This window comes from Calonectris borealis, chromosome 27 (genome assembly GCF_964195595.1).
Source record: "Calonectris borealis chromosome 27, bCalBor7.hap1.2, whole genome shotgun sequence".
NCBI lineage: Eukaryota > Metazoa > Chordata > Aves > Procellariiformes > Procellariidae > Calonectris > Calonectris borealis.
The window spans coordinates 5843548-5860528 of NC_134338.1; the positions used below are offsets into that span (position 1 = coordinate 5843548).

General features: G+C 47.5%; 3 protein-coding genes across 11 annotated transcripts in view; all 3 read right to left on the reverse strand.

The window, feature by feature from the left end:
• The window catches only part of SLC23A2 (solute carrier family 23 member 2), a 71490-nt gene extending 65731 nt beyond the window's left edge, over window positions 1-5759 (reverse strand). For 2 of the 4 annotated variants that reach the window (XM_075174878.1, XM_075174874.1), the window contains exon 1: window positions 4415-5627. The gene's annotated coding sequence lies outside the window, so the exon portion shown is untranslated. Of the gene's footprint in view, window positions 1-371; window positions 456-956; window positions 1109-4414 lie in introns of all 4 variants that reach the window. The other 2 variants (XM_075174876.1, XM_075174877.1) reach the window with 2 other exon arrangements.
• Window positions 5760-5784: 25 nt separating this feature from the next.
• TMEM230 (transmembrane protein 230) lies at window positions 5785-11805 on the reverse strand. 6 transcript variants are annotated; one of them, XM_075174887.1, is made up of 5 exons: window positions 10953-11805; window positions 9366-9502; window positions 8572-8699; window positions 7971-8093; window positions 5785-7033 (listed from the first exon to the last, which is right to left on the reverse strand). In XM_075174887.1, the coding sequence occupies exons 3-5, from the start codon at window positions 8668-8670 to the stop codon at window positions 6893-6895; spliced, it is 363 nt and encodes a 120-aa protein (XP_075030988.1). In that variant the 5' UTR covers window positions 8671-8699; window positions 9366-9502; window positions 10953-11805; the 3' UTR covers window positions 5785-6892. The 6 variants fall into 6 exon arrangements, with proteins under 6 accessions (XP_075030988.1, XP_075030986.1, XP_075030985.1 ...); XM_075174885.1 differs by having other exon boundaries at window positions 10949-11805; XM_075174884.1 differs by lacking the exon at window positions 9366-9502.
• Window positions 11806-13533: 1728 nt separating this feature from the next.
• On the reverse strand, window positions 13534-16506 carry PCNA (proliferating cell nuclear antigen). Its single transcript, XM_075174881.1, has 6 exons — window positions 16220-16506; window positions 15549-15646; window positions 15065-15132; window positions 14688-14882; window positions 14238-14361; window positions 13534-14108 (listed from the first exon to the last, which is right to left on the reverse strand). The coding sequence occupies exons 1-6, from the start codon at window positions 16438-16440 to the stop codon at window positions 14026-14028; spliced, it is 789 nt and encodes a 262-aa protein (XP_075030982.1). The 5' UTR covers window positions 16441-16506; the 3' UTR covers window positions 13534-14025.
• Window positions 16507-16981: the final 475 nt, after the last annotated feature.

The following is a 16981-nucleotide window of genomic DNA, read 5'->3' on the forward strand; positions in this document are numbered from 1 at the left end:
AGGCTGAAATAGTGATTCCTCCACAGAACTTGTGCTTTCAGTGCCAAAACTGCCATTTCACAGCAGCAGAAAAAGTCCTCTCGGAAGATTCATCGCGATTTTGTTCCTTACTGTAATTGCAGCGGGATGGAAAAGCTCTGTATGAATCTCATAGGTCTGTGTTACTGTCAGAGGCAAGCTCCAAGAGCAGCCCTTATGCTGCTCCAGAGATGGAGGACACCGTCACGGCTCAGTATCCAGCAGAAGTACAATGTAGAGGAAGGAAGTGTTTGCTTCCTGATTCTTGTCATAACTAAGCTCTGTCCATGCAGGCCACAAAAAAGACTTACTTATAATTGCCTTACTTCCAATTAAAACAAGTTTCTTAATACCTTCCTAGACACGGGTGAAAGCACAGAAGGAAAGGCCTCAAGGTAACAAGTATCTAACCAGCACAAACCAAAGTCTGCCTGAGCCTGGAGAAGCAAAACAGTCAATGAAATCATTTGGAAACAATCATTTCTAATCAACAATTAAGCTTTTTTCCCCAGATATTCCCCCCCTACCCCTTGACCCTTGGCTCCATCTCAGAACAAAGCCAATTCTCTTGAGAGGGAGGAATCTGTCATGGCCCACTGAACTGTCTGGACTATTTTTAGTTAAATCTAGCATTCCTAAAAACCTCAAGCTGCTTGTGTATTAAGGAAGGAGAAAGGAAATGCTGTGACCATGCACATCCACATTTCACACGGGGAGCGCAGAACATAGCATGCCAGCTGCCTTGCAGCACGAAAGCATAGCTGGGCTGAAAGCAGAGCTCTAGGAAAAAGGCAAAGAACATTTCTTTTCACCAGGTGGAGAAAGCAGAAAATGAAGGCAAGATTGCTGACTTCCCCGAGCTGGAAGAGGCAAAGCAAAGGTCTCTGCTAGCAGTTGGGCAGCCAGAGAGATCTGAGGGCCAGGCAATTTGCACTTACCCACTAAACCGATGAGCTGCAGCTCCAGAGTACAGCAACGAGGAGAGTGCCAAGTGGAAGGCCAGGATCAGCCAAGGAGTCCCGGAGGTGCTTTGCAGGTATCTTGCTGGGAAGAGCCGGACAAACACCCCACGGGAAGGGCCAGGAGAAAGCTTAAAGAGCAGTTTAGGGAGAAGCAGAAGATGTGAGGGACGGTTGTATTAATGGGCTGATGCTTGGGACTTTTAAGGACTAGGCATGAGGGGGAGGAGTATGGACAGAGCATGGAGAAACTCATTTAGACCACGGCATAAGTGGAGCCGTAGCCCAAACCTGATTAGAAGGGACAGAATTGTTGTGCCGAGTCATTTCTTCCTGCCCTGCAGGGTTTTTACGTCGTCTTTTATGCTAAGCAAAATCCTGTAGGAGTAGCAGTATAGCACTGAGCCTCTCAGTGGCAAATGTTGCTGAATTTGGCTAATTGCAGTTGACAGAAAGAAAGCAAACCCCGACCGCAGGGGCCGGTCTAAGTGTTCCTGCGTGATGGGTACCAGAAAAGCACTAGAGATGCTGTTGCAGATTGCGCTGTTTGTTCAAACAAAGCAGTTGTTTTACGGCTATATGTGAGTCATCACATTCTCTCTCCCTCACCTCCACAGACGTTTCACACAACTTCCCCTAAAATATTTTCAGGACTAAGATCAGTAACCTGCTGGCCAGCCCAGCCTCCTTACAACCACCCCGCTCTGCAGACAAACAGTACAACATCCAGCCATGCCTCGAGGATGAGGTTATCCAAAGAGAGAGGGGAAATACAAATCGCTGCTGAGAAAAGACAAACAAGGAGTTAGAAACTCAAATTTCCTCTTGCTACATGACCAGAGGACCAGCGATGGGCCTTGCTCTTCTCCCCACCCCATGAACCTCCATCAGCAAAAGCACATGGGGAATCTCGGAGAGAAGGATCAACAGTGATGCCAAAAAACATACAGCACAAGTAAAAGTTGCCACCTGGAGTACTTACACCCCCTTTTCCAGGATCAGACTGCAGGGCCTGCAGCTGCTTCCCTGTAGAGGGAATGATGTCTCCTTACGAGGTTCTTTGTACGGACAGATGCAAAATCACGAGCCTGTAAGGAACCCACCATTGCTGGCTCCACAAACCTTAAAAACAGAGAGCGGGATAGGGCGATAAGCCCTTCAGTGCTGTGGCTTCACTGGGACCAGAGGCTCACACAGTCCCCAGGCTGGTGAAACTCCTCACCATTCCATGCACAATTTCTGCCTCTTCGAGGGTTTATTAGAACTGTTTGCACAACGCTTTGGATGATTCTGGCTTTTCCTATTGCTCCTTTCCACTGCTGAGTTTATCTCCATCCCCCTTGTTTTTGCCATGTAATACACAGAGCCCATTCCAGGCAGGCATCCTTCTACAGGATCTCCCAAAAGGGGCGCTAGCCATGACCTTAGAGATGCAGCGTTGGATATGATGCTGGCTATAAACCCTTGCTGTCCCCAGCCTTATCCAGCACACAAATTGGCAGAGACCACTGCATTGCTTTTAGCGGCATCTCCGGGTGTGAAACCTGTCCTGGAAGCCCACTGAGGTCCCTCAGCCAGTGTGTGGGCAGCAGGTCAACACCTTAGTTCTACACTTGAATGTCACCACTTAGTACAAGTCTGCTGCCTGATTTCCCTTCTCAAGGGAAACTGGCTGTGGGAAGTGTTAGAAAATTAGTTACTCATGGCATCTTGGAGCCAGGAGCCACTGGTGGCCATCTCTCTCCCAGCTGGTGGCATTTGCACCACCAGCAGTGGTAAGGAGCCTCCTGGAGAGGAACAGGGCCCATTCATGCTATTAACAATGAGCAAATGAGGAGCAGAGAAAGAGCCATTCTGGATCTAGCATGAGTTTCCAGGGCTTGTAGTTCATGTCTGCAGTTACCCAAGACTGTTTCCACTGCTACCTTGTTTGTTCCCCCCAGTGTATTCATAGAATCATAGAATCATTAAGGTTGGAAAAGACCTCCAAGATCATCGAGTCCAACCGTCAACCCAACACCCCCACGCCCACTACACCATGTCCCTAAGCGCCTCATCTACACGTCTTTTAAATCCCTCCAGGGATGGGGACTCCCCCACTTCCCTGGGCAGCCTGTTCCAAGGCCTGACCACTCTTTCAGTACAGAAATTTCTCCTAATGTCCAATCTAAACCTTCCCTGGCGCAACTTGAGGCCGTTTCACCTAGATGTTTCAGACAGCTTGTCTGTGAAGGGAAGTTTCCTCTGATGTGATGATGCTTGGGAACATTCATTAGCTTTGTTCACTCCAGACAGTCAAAAAAAAAAATCAAGAGATTTACTTAAAATGAGCCTTTGCTTTTATAATTAATACATTGGGGGGAATTTCTCTGGGACTCTGGTAGCTCAGGCCAAAGGACTCTAGAATCACATTTCCAAATGTCTTTCCAGCAACTTTATGGTATTAAATTAAGTACGTAATTGTATATATACACCACACAACAGCAATAGAAGAACATCACTGAGGGTACACGAATTCAAGCACTCAAACTAGAGAAAAGCCTAAAATCTGAATGCCTGTTCTTTCTCCAGAGCTTCTGTGCATAATAATACTCCATCAAGCTATATAAATACTGACTATTTTTTTCTCTGAGACAGCTGCCTTGCCGAGTGCCCAGAATGGATGATGCTCAATAAAGGAAATAGCTATTCAGTATTATCCTCATTCATCAGTGTTCGGCCGGTGCCTTATTTATCATTCAAGCCCTGCTCTAGAACCAGAAACTTCTTCACAGGCGTTTTCCTATTACCCTCATCATGCAGTGAGTCAGTCAGTTCTCCCCAAACCCACAACACCCGTGATTTTACAGAAGGGGAACTGAGGAGCAGAGCCATTAACTGCGGGGTTTGGCAGCAGCATCTGGCACCCGGGGTCAAGGGAAGGATACAGCTACACAGTCGGGGAGTTCAGGGAAGGCAGCAAAGGAGCCAAGCCAGCCGTGCAAATCACGCATGCAGGTCCACAGTGCGGCAGGAGTGGGATGAAAATTAAAGAGATCCTATTGTAATGTATCAGCACAGAGGCACCGAAACAACAGCGCATGGGCAACAGCCCCATTTGGGAGGCAAGCTTCACCCTTATGTAATGTTTTAACAAATAAAAGAGCTGACAGCACCGATTACACTCAAACCTACACCAGAGCAGCACCACTGCTACGAACCAAGCTCAGAGAAACAAAATGTTTGCAGTAAAATTTTTCAATCTCTTGAAATAAATGTAAACTCCTGCTATTTTTCAAGATAAAGTTGAACCCTGACTATTAGCTACACTACAGCTAGACAATTAATAGACATTTGAACATCTAGAGACTTACACTCTGGAGGAAAGCCATGCTTAGAATGCAATATGTGAAAGAATGAAGTCATCTGGATCTACATTTTTCCAGCAGTCAACATACCTTTTTTCTTTCCCAGAAGGGTCTCCTTTCTTCCAAATTAGATATAAATCAATCCCTGTAGAAAGGAAAATTTCCCTGTGGCCATCCCTCATACAAATAGCCCTGCAAGCATTAGGGCAGGGACTGTTCTTATTTATACACTGTGCTGCCAGAGGATTTTGCTTCTGTCAAATCAAAAATAAATTAATTGTCTTTCCTCCCGAAACGTCCCCTACATGCCTCCAGGCACGTTCTTCTCCTGTCCCCTACATTTCCTTATCCCTCTTAGTCAGTCAAGGCTTCCTAGCTTTCTGCATCCTATCAGCCCCAATTGAAAGCATCTTCTCCCCACCCCTTTTCTTTTTCCATCTAAACTTCCCTTCCACTTCTCCCCTTTCCCAAAAACCAAACAAACCCACGTTCTTATCCACTAATAGAGGCTGATTCATGTTTTTGCGTCAGCAGCTGCTGTTCTGGCCAGACCCAGCTTTAATGGACACATTTCAGCTGCTGCCAAGCGGTACGTGACAACATCTGGGAAGCAGGGCTGCCATCGGCCCAGGGGCCAGCAGCGTCAGGAACGTGAGATGGGTGCGGGCTGGCGTGACGCAGCAGAGCGGGAGAGAACGTGCATAGTTGTTGCCTTCAGAGATCCTGAATTCAATCAGTTATTCCTCAGAGTGCAACACTGGGACACATGCAAGCCAATCAAGTCAAACAAGGGAAGAGATGTAGGTTAAAAAAAACCATCTTGGCTCAGGCTTTAATCTGGAACATTGGAGGAGGAAAAAAAGCAATTTTAAGAGTACTTTCAGAGCAAGGCATTCGCCCAGCACTGTCTCATCTCAACATCCCCATGGACCTGCTCTGCACTAACAGTGATACCTGCCCCTCTTCCTTTCAAAAACTTTCAGTCCGCATGAGGCACACCTGGCAATTCCGGAGTATCAGCACCAGCCTGCAAGCCATATTCAAACAGAGACTACTCCTGTTACACTGCAGAACAAAAGGAACTGGATATTTGGACCCTGAAACAAAGCAATTAGAAGCCTGGGGTCTTTGCACATTTAATAAGGACCACACGTGAGTTCAAAAAGCCAATCCTGACCTTCTGAAGAAGCGCGTTTTCCTGCCGCACCCAGGGCACTCCGGATTGCTGCGCTACGGAGGGTAATCCCAGGTGCCCAGCTCTGCCCCAAAGGCAGCCGAGGGTCCCGGAGAGCAGATGGAGCTGTTCCAAAGCTGCTGGCTCAGCAAAGCCTAATGCTGATTGGAGTGACTACATTAGCAATTGGAAGCAGTAGGCAGCAGCAGCTAAAGCCTTAATCTGGTTGCCCAGAAGAGTTTTTAGTGCACACTGAGATCTGTGAAGGTGAAAAAGACAAGCTTAAGATTTGTACACAGAATATAGTGAAGTTTATTCATATTAAATACATCTACTTGCATCACTACTTGTCACATACTTGTTCTCCAGGACAGAGTTCATTCCCACTTGGAGACAGACAGTATTTACTTTACATAAATTAGAGCTACCAGTCTGTTTTCCCTGAATAACAGATCACTGAAGCTAACAAAAAAATACAAATGGGTTTTATTCAGTACAAACTATACAGATTTTTTTTTTACTGGTCTAGGGGGTTATGCACAAGGACAAAATTATTCCAAAGATACATACAGACAGCTGGAATTCAAGTGTCTCCAATATCCACACTAGTTAAAACCAAGATTTCTGGAATTCAGACACTTGAGTCCTGGTCCAGATTCCAATTCCTTTCCCCAAATCCACGGGGTTTGTTTAAAATAATAATCAAAATCCAATAACAGTCCTTTTAAAGGATAAGCAGATTTTGCCAAAAGTAACAGTGGCATGGGAAACGGCTTGCTTCTGAAGAATGTGTTTGCTGAGTAAATAAGCGTGGTCAGTCTGACCAGAGGAGCTGTGTAGCAAATGCACTACGTGTAAATGACCTCATGCAAGGGCAGTTTTCCCCCCTCTTGTACACATCTGACTTTTGTTACCCCAGACAAGCACAGGACAAGTAGATTGGAAGCATTTCTGATGGACAGAGAGCAAAAGGAGAATTTAACTATGGTTAACTAACTTTGTCTGCAAAGGTAAACCACAATCTCGTGAAAACTAAAATCAGCTCTATAAAACAGTTAGAAAAAACAAATATCTTTGCTGCTGAACGTGGCTCATCTATTTTTGGAAAATTGCTAGAACTGTCTTGCCCAAGAAGAACTTCTTACAAGCAACCAGCATTATGTAACCAAAAGAGGAAAAATACAATAAATCACATGTTCTTCCCACCTACTGTTGCAATCCTTTTGGTCAATTCTGTGTTCAACTCCCCACCCCCCCAACCGAGAAACCCGCAACACCTCAAAACCAGGAACGGGCATGATATACTTCATCTACAATCTTACAGGCCCCCTCTGACATCCAGGGTAACTAAGCTCTTACCGCCGACCTAATTATAATGCAATTAAATACATTGTTCAATCATCGAAATCCGGAATATCGTCGTAGGAATAGCCCCGGTAGCCTTTGGAAGCGTAGTATGCAATGCGCAGGTGGTAGAAGCCTGGGAGAAACACAAGGATCCCAATGATGAGCACGGGGATAGCACGGTCTGTTCCCTGCAGGCAAGGGATATGCAAGTGCAGTTAGAAGAGATCTGTAGGGGGGGTCTGGTCTTTTTCTTAAGTCCTGCCTCAAGTACTCATCCCTAAGGCCTGGCTAGCTGACAAAAAAATAAAAATTCATCTTAAATCAGAAATATCTCAGTTTTCTTCAGGCTGAGCTCTAAGTCCTCTCCCTGGGCTACAGGGAACCTCCTTGCTACAGGAAACCCTCAACTGAACTTCTCCTTCGGATAGGAGGGGTGGCTCCTCCTAACACTAATCGCATTACAAAACTGCCAGCCGCAGGCTGGGTGCTGCATGCTTGGCTGAGAGCGAACCCTCCTATCTGTGCCTGAACTGCTTCCGATACAGCCAAAACACCGCTTTTCCACAACGATAAGCAGCAGCTGCCAACCGTAAAGCAATTCCATACAGCACAAGGTAAAAGAAGAAGTGTCCCATAGAGAGCACCAAGTCAACTACGAACAACAGACCCCCTTTCAATGGATCGTAAATGCAGAGAGATGAGATAAGTGGTGCTGTGTCCTATACAGCAGCCTGGTATCTCCTACAGAAGTTACCAGATGATCTTCACTAGAAGAGTGACGATCCCAGCATGAAGTTTTTCCAGGACAGCAAGCTGACCGCTGCAGGGTTGTGGCATTAAAATGAATCTGTACCCCAGGGAGGACAGAGAAACTCAGCCCTCCCTAGCAGATCTCCAGTCCAGCTCTGAACCGGCTCCAGACTGCTAACTGAAGGCATCAGAGGGCTCTGCTGCCAGAGAAGTAGGGCTGTCAGCAAACACCAGCGCGGCAGTGGAGGGGATGGCTTTCTTGCTTACAGGCCTTTTGCTCTGAATTTCTACACTGAACATGACAGTTCACGGCAGGCTTTGAGGAATGGGCAAGCAATGCAAAACTCGTAACAGAAGTGTAATCAAACCACTTACGCCTTTGCTAATGTATCCTGCCAAGAGGAGGGCTCCTATGATAATGAGGAAGGTCCCGATCATGAAGAGCACAATAGCCAGTGCAATTGCCTTGTAGGGGATTTTTGGTGGGCTCTTCTTGAACTGCACGGAAAAAAACTCAAATATTAAACAGCTTAACTCAGCACAGTTCCCCTCCCGCCACAGCAGAGATGCGAATCCCACAGCTAGCAGAGATGACACGGGACAAACTGTGGCAGCAGCTCTGCTGCAGGGCTCTGTAATGGCCCTTCTGCGAGGAATGCTGCCCACGGAGACCCTGCTTCTGAGCCAGCCTTTACACCCATTGCTTCCAGATCTGCTGATTTTCACCTCCCTCCAAAGAAATGCATCTGACCTATTAAACGAGCAATCTTGTTTCCAGTTAAGCTCCACAGGTTTTCGGGAGCAGAAGGGCTGAAGCGGTGGCTGGCAGCTAGCTTTGTACCTTTCTGATCTGAGGCTGCTCTGCAGAGATGAACAAAAAAGCAGCCTCCCGTGCACATGCAAAGCTACAGCAGCCTTTCCCAGCAGTTCACAGTCAGAGCAGCAGCAGAAAGAGGTTTTCTTCACCACTTTTTACCTGCAGGTCAATATATCCATCATCAGTGCTGGAGAGCTTGGAATATTTGACTTTGCTACTGGGAATCCCAGCAGTCAGATTTGTACGTGACGGCATCATTACAAGGAAGCCTGGGCATCAGCTAGAACCTGGAAAACAAAGAGAATAGCAAAAAAAATCAGAGTAAACTGGATGATAGAGTCTGAGACACATGGATCAAGTTTAAGAGAAACAAAAGTATCAAGCCTGTACTAACAAAAGCCATCTTTGTTCTTTTTCATAAATTAAATCTTTTCAAACAAAGCTTTGTGTTTAAGCCTAAAATATAACAGCAGAAATATAGCTGCAACAGGGTTTGCCAATATTTGAAAGCAAAGTCAAACTGAGGTAGAACTTGTGTTTAAAACAAGACAGAAATTCCAGAATAATATACAATGTATAAACCAGCTCTCATTTCGCAAGATAACACTTCCAGCAGGAAGATGTCTGAGGTCCAGCTATTTCTGAACAGGGACAGCAGCAAATAAACCCAAACCAGAACTAAACAAAGCAGCTTTTCAACCAGCAGGATATTTTGCAATAGATCCTTTTTGCAAAAAAAAAAACCATTAGAAACTAGAATGAAATGGAGCTGTCATTCCCGAGACAGCTCGAGTCATGACTCAGAGGGAGCATGACAAGGGGATGGAGTGGTTAGCGGATGAGGTAACCAAAAAACCAGCAAGGAGCTAAAAAGCATAGGTCATTTGTCTGTCTAGCTGCGAGGGAGGCAGCGTTCAAGGGTAGAGCTTTATTTAGTTACGCCAGAGCCGTACCCTGCAATTTCACCACGCCGTGAAGCCAAGCCCTACGGTTTTGCTGCCAGCAGTGACAGTCCCAAGGAGAGGGGCAGAGCCAGCTTTCTTCTGCGTCTTGAAGCCCAACTTCTCAGGAGTTGACGCCTGGATCCGGCCTGCCAACACATCCCTGACTCACTGCAGAGCCATTTAACAGGGCCTGACAACTCCTCCCAGCAGGACCTAGCGTTGGGTGTCTGCTCACCCACAGCCTCGAACCTGCACTCTGCAGCCCAGGGCTACGATTCCCAGAAGTGAGGCAGAACACAGGCTTCCCACACTTGCCAGCTTCAATAGCTTTTTTATTTTCTGAGCAAGTATGGAATAAAGAAAACAAAAGTTCCAACAGGGAGGGACAGAGATGCTTTTTCCATAACACTGTTTGGCATCTAAGGTATTAGCATCTCCTCAAAATATTTAGTGTCCACTTGAACTGAAATCCTTTGTCTCCCTCTTGCTAATTGCTGGCACATTCCCCTGCCATCAGGTTTGCTCCTCTTGCACTAAATTTGACTTTTATAAAAAACCCAACACCCTCTGATCTTAAACCCCCACAGCTGTACCTTTAACTTGAACTTCTTGCCTGTTTTGTAGCAAAACCCCAGCACAAACAAAACATTTCTAGCCCCATCGATAATGGAAATATCACCCACCTACAGGGTGCTAACACTCACATCCTCAGCTCTGTACACACCCATGTTTTCCAGGTCACAGTACTCAAACACCCCCAACACCTCCCACACGCTCAGGGGGTAGATGTGCAGGAGGGGAAGAAGCCAAAAGAAATCAGCACATCTTAAATGTGTCAGATTTCCTAACTCCGCCCCGTTTTATTCTCAAGTACCACAGGACTTCTTACTGACTGTCCCATTACTTACCAGGCTATTCCTAGTGGCTTCCCAGGAATTATTTCCAATTTACACTTCCATAAATTGTCCTACCCTTCCCATTACCTTGCCTACCAACAAGAAAGAGGCTATTAAGGACAAATGCAAAAAAAAATACTCTCTCAGACCTCATGTTTCAGGGCCAGGTTCAAGTCCACTAAGCTTCACTTTCCTTGTGCTCTACGCTGGTTCGAGACCAGAAACAAGCTCAGTGCTGTGCTCTTTAAGAGGCAAATAAATGGTGAATCACACTTGTAATCCAAGTTTTCTAATACGATGCACTACGGTCATGTTTTAAACACCGTCAGAACCCGCACTGCCTGGGGGAAGGTGCCAGGGTAGAGCGCAGGCTCACAAGGGGAGCTTGCCAGTAAATGCAAACATGGCACTTCAAGCCAAAATCCTGTTTATCCCCTAAATAAGAGCAATAGATTTTTCTACCCCTCTGCCCATGAATAAGGAAGGAAGAGGAATGTCGCTTCTTGCCCTTTCGGGAGCTCAAACCTCACACCTAACGCGACAAACGCACCCGACCCCCCTCCTCCAGACCTGAAATGGTTTCTCTGCTGCCAAACAGGAAGTTCACAACATGTCTGGGAACTCCCCCAAAACTGCAGGCTGCGCACCCTGCCCGCACCGCTCAAAACATTAACAAAAACTCACAAAGACCATTACCTACTATTTGCGCTGCTGGTCAAACCCATCTCTCCCACTGCCGCCTCTCTTCCGCGCTGCCCCGGCCGCAGAACAACCCAGGAAGTTTATTCCTGACGACAGCAATTTCCTTCCAGGTTATGGCAGCAGGCTCTTGCTGACTCAGCTCCGCTGGGTTATTTTCAGCCTCCCACTCCGGATTAGCAGCTGGCATTACAGCGTCCTCGGGCAGGCTGGCACGGACCACGTCCCGGTCACCCAGGCCCACATCACGCGAGACCCAGCGGAGCTGATCTGTCATTTCAGGGCTGCTTTGGTAGATGGTTTATGAAAGAGCATGTTCATACGCATCACTCCTACACATACTTTAAAATAAAGTTGATTTCCTAAAGGAAGATCTGGACAGAATTAAACTGTCAGACACAGCACAGGCCTCCACGAGGGCCAAGTATGTGACAGACAAGCTATAGGCAGAACCTGGAACAACATTAACACACCAGAGATGAAACACAGCTGGGGATCTACTTCCTCCAACTGCTCCAGACAAGGAAACTGCAGGAATTGCCATGGTTCCAGTTCCTGTAAATTAATATACACGCTGGATTTAGAAAAGCCTAATCACCTTATATGTCAAAGAATTCTCCCTCCCCTCCTTATTTCTTTTCTCCTCAGTAAGAAAGTCTAAATATATAAACTTCAAAGACTTATGCTGTCAAACATGAAGAAACACACACAGCATTTACTAAGCCTCCCCAGTTTTTTTTTTTTTAAAAAGGGAACACCTTAAGTTTGATTATTTGGGTATGGCAATGGCAAAGTAAACATTCAGCTTCTTTAAGGATTTATGCTAAAAGCAGACAGTACACAAGTCAAAACACAAGTGCATAGATATTTATGTTAAAGGATGTTTCTTACAACATGAGGCTACTCAATTTGGTCATTACAGCTGTAAAAATAAGCAATTAAACCATTTGGCTTATTTTTACAATGTGTTTATGAGCAGAACAGCACAAATAAGAGTTTGGCAATCCCCACTACAGCAGGAGGCTGCACCAAAAAGAATTTGCTTCCATCACTAGCCCAGCTTTACGCACATCATTGAAAATGAGAATCCTTCCCTATTTCAACATCATGAATCTTTGATTCTTTGCTGACGCACATATTTACTTGCTGTGCTTGTGGGCACCACAATGGCGATCCAACCTGAGAAGCATCACATTTGGAGTGAAAAAAGCCTCCTGGTTATCCAAGGCATCCACTACTACTGTTCAGGGCAGTAACTCAGCAATTGCAAAAAACTTTAGGGCACCTAAAGATCTTGCTTTTGAGATGTTTTCTTAAAGGTATGGAATTAATCATCAAGCTACAACACTTCAGGAGAATAAATGGGCTACGCTCTGGGGACACGAGACACAGCTCAGTAAGGGAGCTGCAGACCATGCAGGGAGCCATCTGCATCACAGCAGAAGAAAACCCCAGTCTGAACCGTCTCTACCAACAAAGAAGTGCTGCTACCAGTGAAGAACCATTAAGAAATCCTGTCCCCCGGCTTGGAGCAGGGACCAGTTTCCATCACTACAGTAGCAGGATCATTCTGACACAGCAGAATTTGTTTCTTCATCAGTACTGCCACCTTGTGAAATTCTTCTGCTACATCAGTTGGGGTTTCCAACTGTCAAGTTTACAGGCAGTTTATGCTCAACATACTCTTGGATTGCTGACCAGTGGGAAGTACACAGCCTCCTAAAAAAATAAGCATACCCACAGCACCCAAGAGCCTGTAAGTACTACTCACCACACAGCACTAATCAAGCCAACTGAATTGCTTTTCGGTGTTTCTTCGTTTGTGACAAAGCGGAGTCACTCAGGTTCCAGAAGGTAAGTATTTATGGCTAGCTGGTGGCAATACAGTAAGCACAGGAAAAAACCACCTGGAACTGTCTTCAAATCCTATTTTTCATGATCAAACTTTCAGGGTGACACATGCTGTAAACCTTATTTTTGTATCTTCAACAACAATAAATATGAACATGACCACAAATACCCTCGATTAAGAGAGGAATTGCTGGTGGCACAGACGAGTGCACTACACTTGTCAACAGAAGCATGTAAGGTGTGGGACAAAGGCACACAATGAACGCAGCACGCACAAACCTGTTTGAGGAGTAGCTTAACATCAATAAGGCAGAAACACTAGAGCCAAAACCAAGAAGGCTTCACGCAGTTCGCCATCAGACCGAGGAACTTTCAGGCACTAGTACACCGCAGCATGTGCCTACAGACTCCCAGGCTTCACCGCGAGCTGGAGTGACAGCTACAGGGACAGTCCCTGCGGGAGGCAGCTCTGGCATCAGCCAAAGCTAGTGCATGTTAAGCAAAACCCATTTCACAAACCTCCTCTGCTTAAAGTAAACAGCATCATGGAGCAATTAGTTATTACACTGTAACCACGCCCCTTCATTTCAACACACCTAAACCATCAAAGCAGAAGCTGGTAACTCCAGTGCGAAAAAAAAAAAGCACAAGCTTGCCTGCTGCAGTTCCTTTGAAAAAGGATCTAGGGTACATTGGCATAGTTTGACAAAGCATCAATTCATCCATCCACATTTAAACAGGAAAAAACCCATGAAATTATATTCTTTATTTCCATTTTCCAAATTTCAGTTAGAATACCAGCTTCAAAAATAAATGCATGAAGTAAGGTCAAATAAACTCGTGGCATAACTGAACAGCAACCCTAGTCAACTACAGTTCCACAGGTGAAACTTTAGGAAACATCATCTTTACTCAAGTTAAATATTGCACCCCTTCTCTAACACAAGTTGAGAGGAGTAAGATATTTCACCTTAAGACAGCATCTAAGAGATTATTGGAAGTACAGGAATAGACTAGAAAAAAACAGAATTTCCTATTTCCAATGACACCAGTATAGCAAAATAATAAGTTGAAAAATATTTACAAAGATATCTACACAACATGCCTAACAGTGCTCATACGATGCTCCAACGCACTGAAATTGCTAACACCACCACTTCCTTCTCAAAGTCAGTTGTCCTCTCCGAAGAGCTGACCAGATCTCCCCCTCAGTCCTACTCCAATTAAGAGCCTTCTTGTTGGTCTTCAATCTTTGGAGCCAGGTAGTATTTTAAGTGTCCCATATCAGCAATCTTGTACTCCACAACTGGGAAAGAAAAAAAAAAGAGCATTCGGAAGGTTCTTCAGAAAAGCCAATCAATCAAGAATTCCTAATGCAGTTCTAAGGAGGCAGCATTCTACAAGGGTATTTTCAAGGAGAGCTGCTCGTACTTACCAAGAGGAACATCTGCAGACATGCTGAGTGTTACTGTGGGTGACAGGGGAGTGGCTTTGGTAAAAAAGTTCAAGTACCTCAGAGCAAAGGTCAATTGGACTGGCTCATTCATCTCTATTGTAACCTAGAAAACCATCAGCCAGGTTAGACCTCAATAAATGCAATGAGTTCCCTCAAGTCTCTCAAATAATTCAGACACCTCAGGCAAAGGCAGTCAGCAGTACACCCCACCCTGTTCTGCTGAGCACTGCTCGCAGGCCCCAGGGGTAAAGACCTAAAGTTGGCAACGATTTGTTGACTCTAACCTATAAACCAGAGAAATACACTATCCAATCACCCAGCTTTAGCCCCCAATAGGTCAGAGAATTAGTCATGTTAGAAGAAAACTCAACGCTGAAGTCATATTAGAAGAAAACTCAACTCAATAGCAGCCACGAAGGCTTAACTTACAGCTTCTTCCTCTTTATCCACATTGCTGGTCTGTGACAGCTTGATATTTCCATTTCCCAGCTCTCCATTAGCTGAAAATTTCACACCATCTTTTGCACAGGAGATGACAACTGCATCGCCGATGTGGCTGAGATCTCTACAGATGCGTGCGAATTCAGCAGAAGGCATTTTCACTACACAACTGTATTCTTGTTCCTGTGAACGAAGTGTCACAATTAAACTTCTACCGAGAAGCTTGGTGTGGTCACTACCCCTGAGTTTGTGTACTCTTTCCAAAGGAAGTTATGTTACAAGGTCAAACTCCAAGTCTGACATGAACATGGGAAAACACCCATTTCTAAGAGACAGTGTAGTCAGTCATTCAAGCCACTACTTACTGGAATTCCAAGCTGCTCCACATCGAGATCCATTAGCTTCATCTCATAATCCGAAACCTTTTCCTGATCTAAACAAACAAAACATAGTTTGACCAAGTGTTTCCAAGAAGTTATCACCCTGAATTTAAGTTTTGTCCCTTTTTTCCCCCCAAGTAAAAACACCTCAGTTATGATAAGATGATCCACCTTATTTAATTAGAGCTAGAAATCTGAAAGTGACCCAAACAGCCTTTTGTAGAAGGACAGGAACCTGCCAGGGGCATCTGTATATGGCCTAAAGAAGACTCTTTCTCTTACAAAGAAAGCATTGGTCAAGTTGACGAAGCTTACATCTCCAGACTGTTTCAAGAGTTTAAGTACCAGGTGACCCCTGCCATTTCTGAAGTATTTCTTCTCACTTCCCCTCGTCCCTGCATCTGCTTGGTCTATGAATACTACCTAAAAATATCACAGTAGCAAATTAGTTCTCAAATGTAACACCCACTTGGTGCTTCAAACACTAGAGCCAATGTATCCGCATTGTCTTCTGCTCGGAGAGTGATGATGTCTTCGTTTCCAGCACATTTCAGTATTTTGGACATGCTAGGGGGGAAAAAAGGCAGGTCACTCCCAGGACTACAAGCAGACAGAGCAGGAACACCAGCCCATTGCCTACTACGGAGCATGAAAACAAGGCTAACAAGCAGCAGTCAGCCCCCGCAGGCGCAGCACCGTGCGGAAGGAGCAGAGCTCGGGCTCGTCCCCTCGCCTCATCCCCCTCCCAGGGCGGCAGAGCGAGGGCCGGGGGCGGAGGGCGAGGCGCCATGGCGGGCAGCGCTCGGCCTCCCCCGCTCCCCGCGCCAGGCTTTCCCGCCACGGCGCGCCGCGCGCTCGGCAGTGACGTCACCGCCGCCGACGGGCCCCGCGCGCGCCGCGAAAAACGGCGCGAGAGCTCTGAGGAGAATGGGGGAAGGGCCGAGAAGGGCTCCGAACGGCCCCCACCCGCTCCAGGAGCCGCTCCCCGGGGGCGGCGAGGGCAAAGGCGGCCCCTCGCCCCGCAGCTTCCCCTCGCACACCCCCTTCCCCGGCGGCCCCCGCTCCCCTCAGCGCCTCAGGCCCGGGCCCACTCCCCCACCCCCGTCTCAGCGCCCGGAGAGGCCCCGCCGCCGCCGCCACCTGGAAAGGTTGACGCCCATGGCGATGTTGCGGTCGCAGCGGTAGGTGTCGAAGCCCTCGGAGCGCAGCGTGAGCTGCACCAGGGAGACGTGCGAGGAGTCCATGCTCTGCAGGCTGATGCCGCCCGAGCCCAGGTCCCAGCAGGCCTCGGTGATGAGGTCCTTGAGGGCCTCCAGCACCCGCTTGAGCACCGAGCCCTGCACCAGCCGCGCCTCGAACATCCTCGCAGCAGCAGCGAGCAGCACCTCGCAAGGACCCGCTGAGCGCCACTGACCGCCAACAGCCGCGGCCCGCCAAGCGCCTCTTTTATACCCTCTTCGCCCCGCCCACCGCCGCGCCGCAGCCAATCGCCAGCGGCCCTCCCCTCCCTCAGCGAAACCCTATCCACGGCCACATGACACGTGCCCCCCACTCTCCGGCCAATCCCGGCGCCGATCTTCCCCTCAATCCTGCCCCCTCGCCCGGCGGGAGCCAATCACCACGCCCCCTGGCGCGAGCCCGCGTCCCGCCTCGCCGTGCGGCGGTGGCCGGCGGGGCCTAGCGGGGACGGCGGGCCCGGGGGGCCGCGCTCGCCCCGCGCCCCGGCGGAGGGGGGGAGCTCCCTGATCCCCGCAGCCCGTCCTCCGCCTGCACCGCAGCGCCGGTGCCACACGCGGGGCCTGTCCGCAGGGACAGCTCGGCGCGCCTCTCCTCAGACGCCAGATCCTGACAGGAACTCCAGGCCTGAGTGAAAACCAGCGACAGTCTCCTCTTGGAGACGAA

Excerpts from the sequence above, each read along its gene's own strand:
- TMEM230 (XM_075174884.1), bottom strand. The coding sequence starts at position 8,670 with ATGATGCCGTCACGTACAAATCTGACTGCTGGGATTCCCAGTAGCAAA. Across the intron at positions 8,094-8,571 it reads ATGGATATATTGACCTGCAG|TTCAAGAAGAGCCCACCAAA; the intron begins GTAAAAAGTGGT and ends TTTTCCGTGCAG. Across the intron at positions 7,034-7,970 it reads CAGGATACATTAGCAAAGGC|GGAACAGACCGTGCTATCCC; the intron begins GTAAGTGGTTTG and ends CCTTGCCTGCAG.
- PCNA (XM_075174881.1), bottom strand. The coding sequence starts at position 16,440 with ATGTTCGAGGCGCGGCTGGTGCAGGGCTCGGTGCTCAAGCGGGTGCTG. Across the intron at positions 14,883-15,064 it reads TGGAGCAGCTTGGAATTCCA|GAACAAGAATACAGTTGTGT; the intron begins GTAAGTAGTGGC and ends CTTCGTTCACAG. Across the intron at positions 14,109-14,237 it reads GTCTGCAGATGTTCCTCTTG|TTGTGGAGTACAAGATTGCT; the intron begins GTAAGTACGAGC and ends TTTCTTTCCCAG.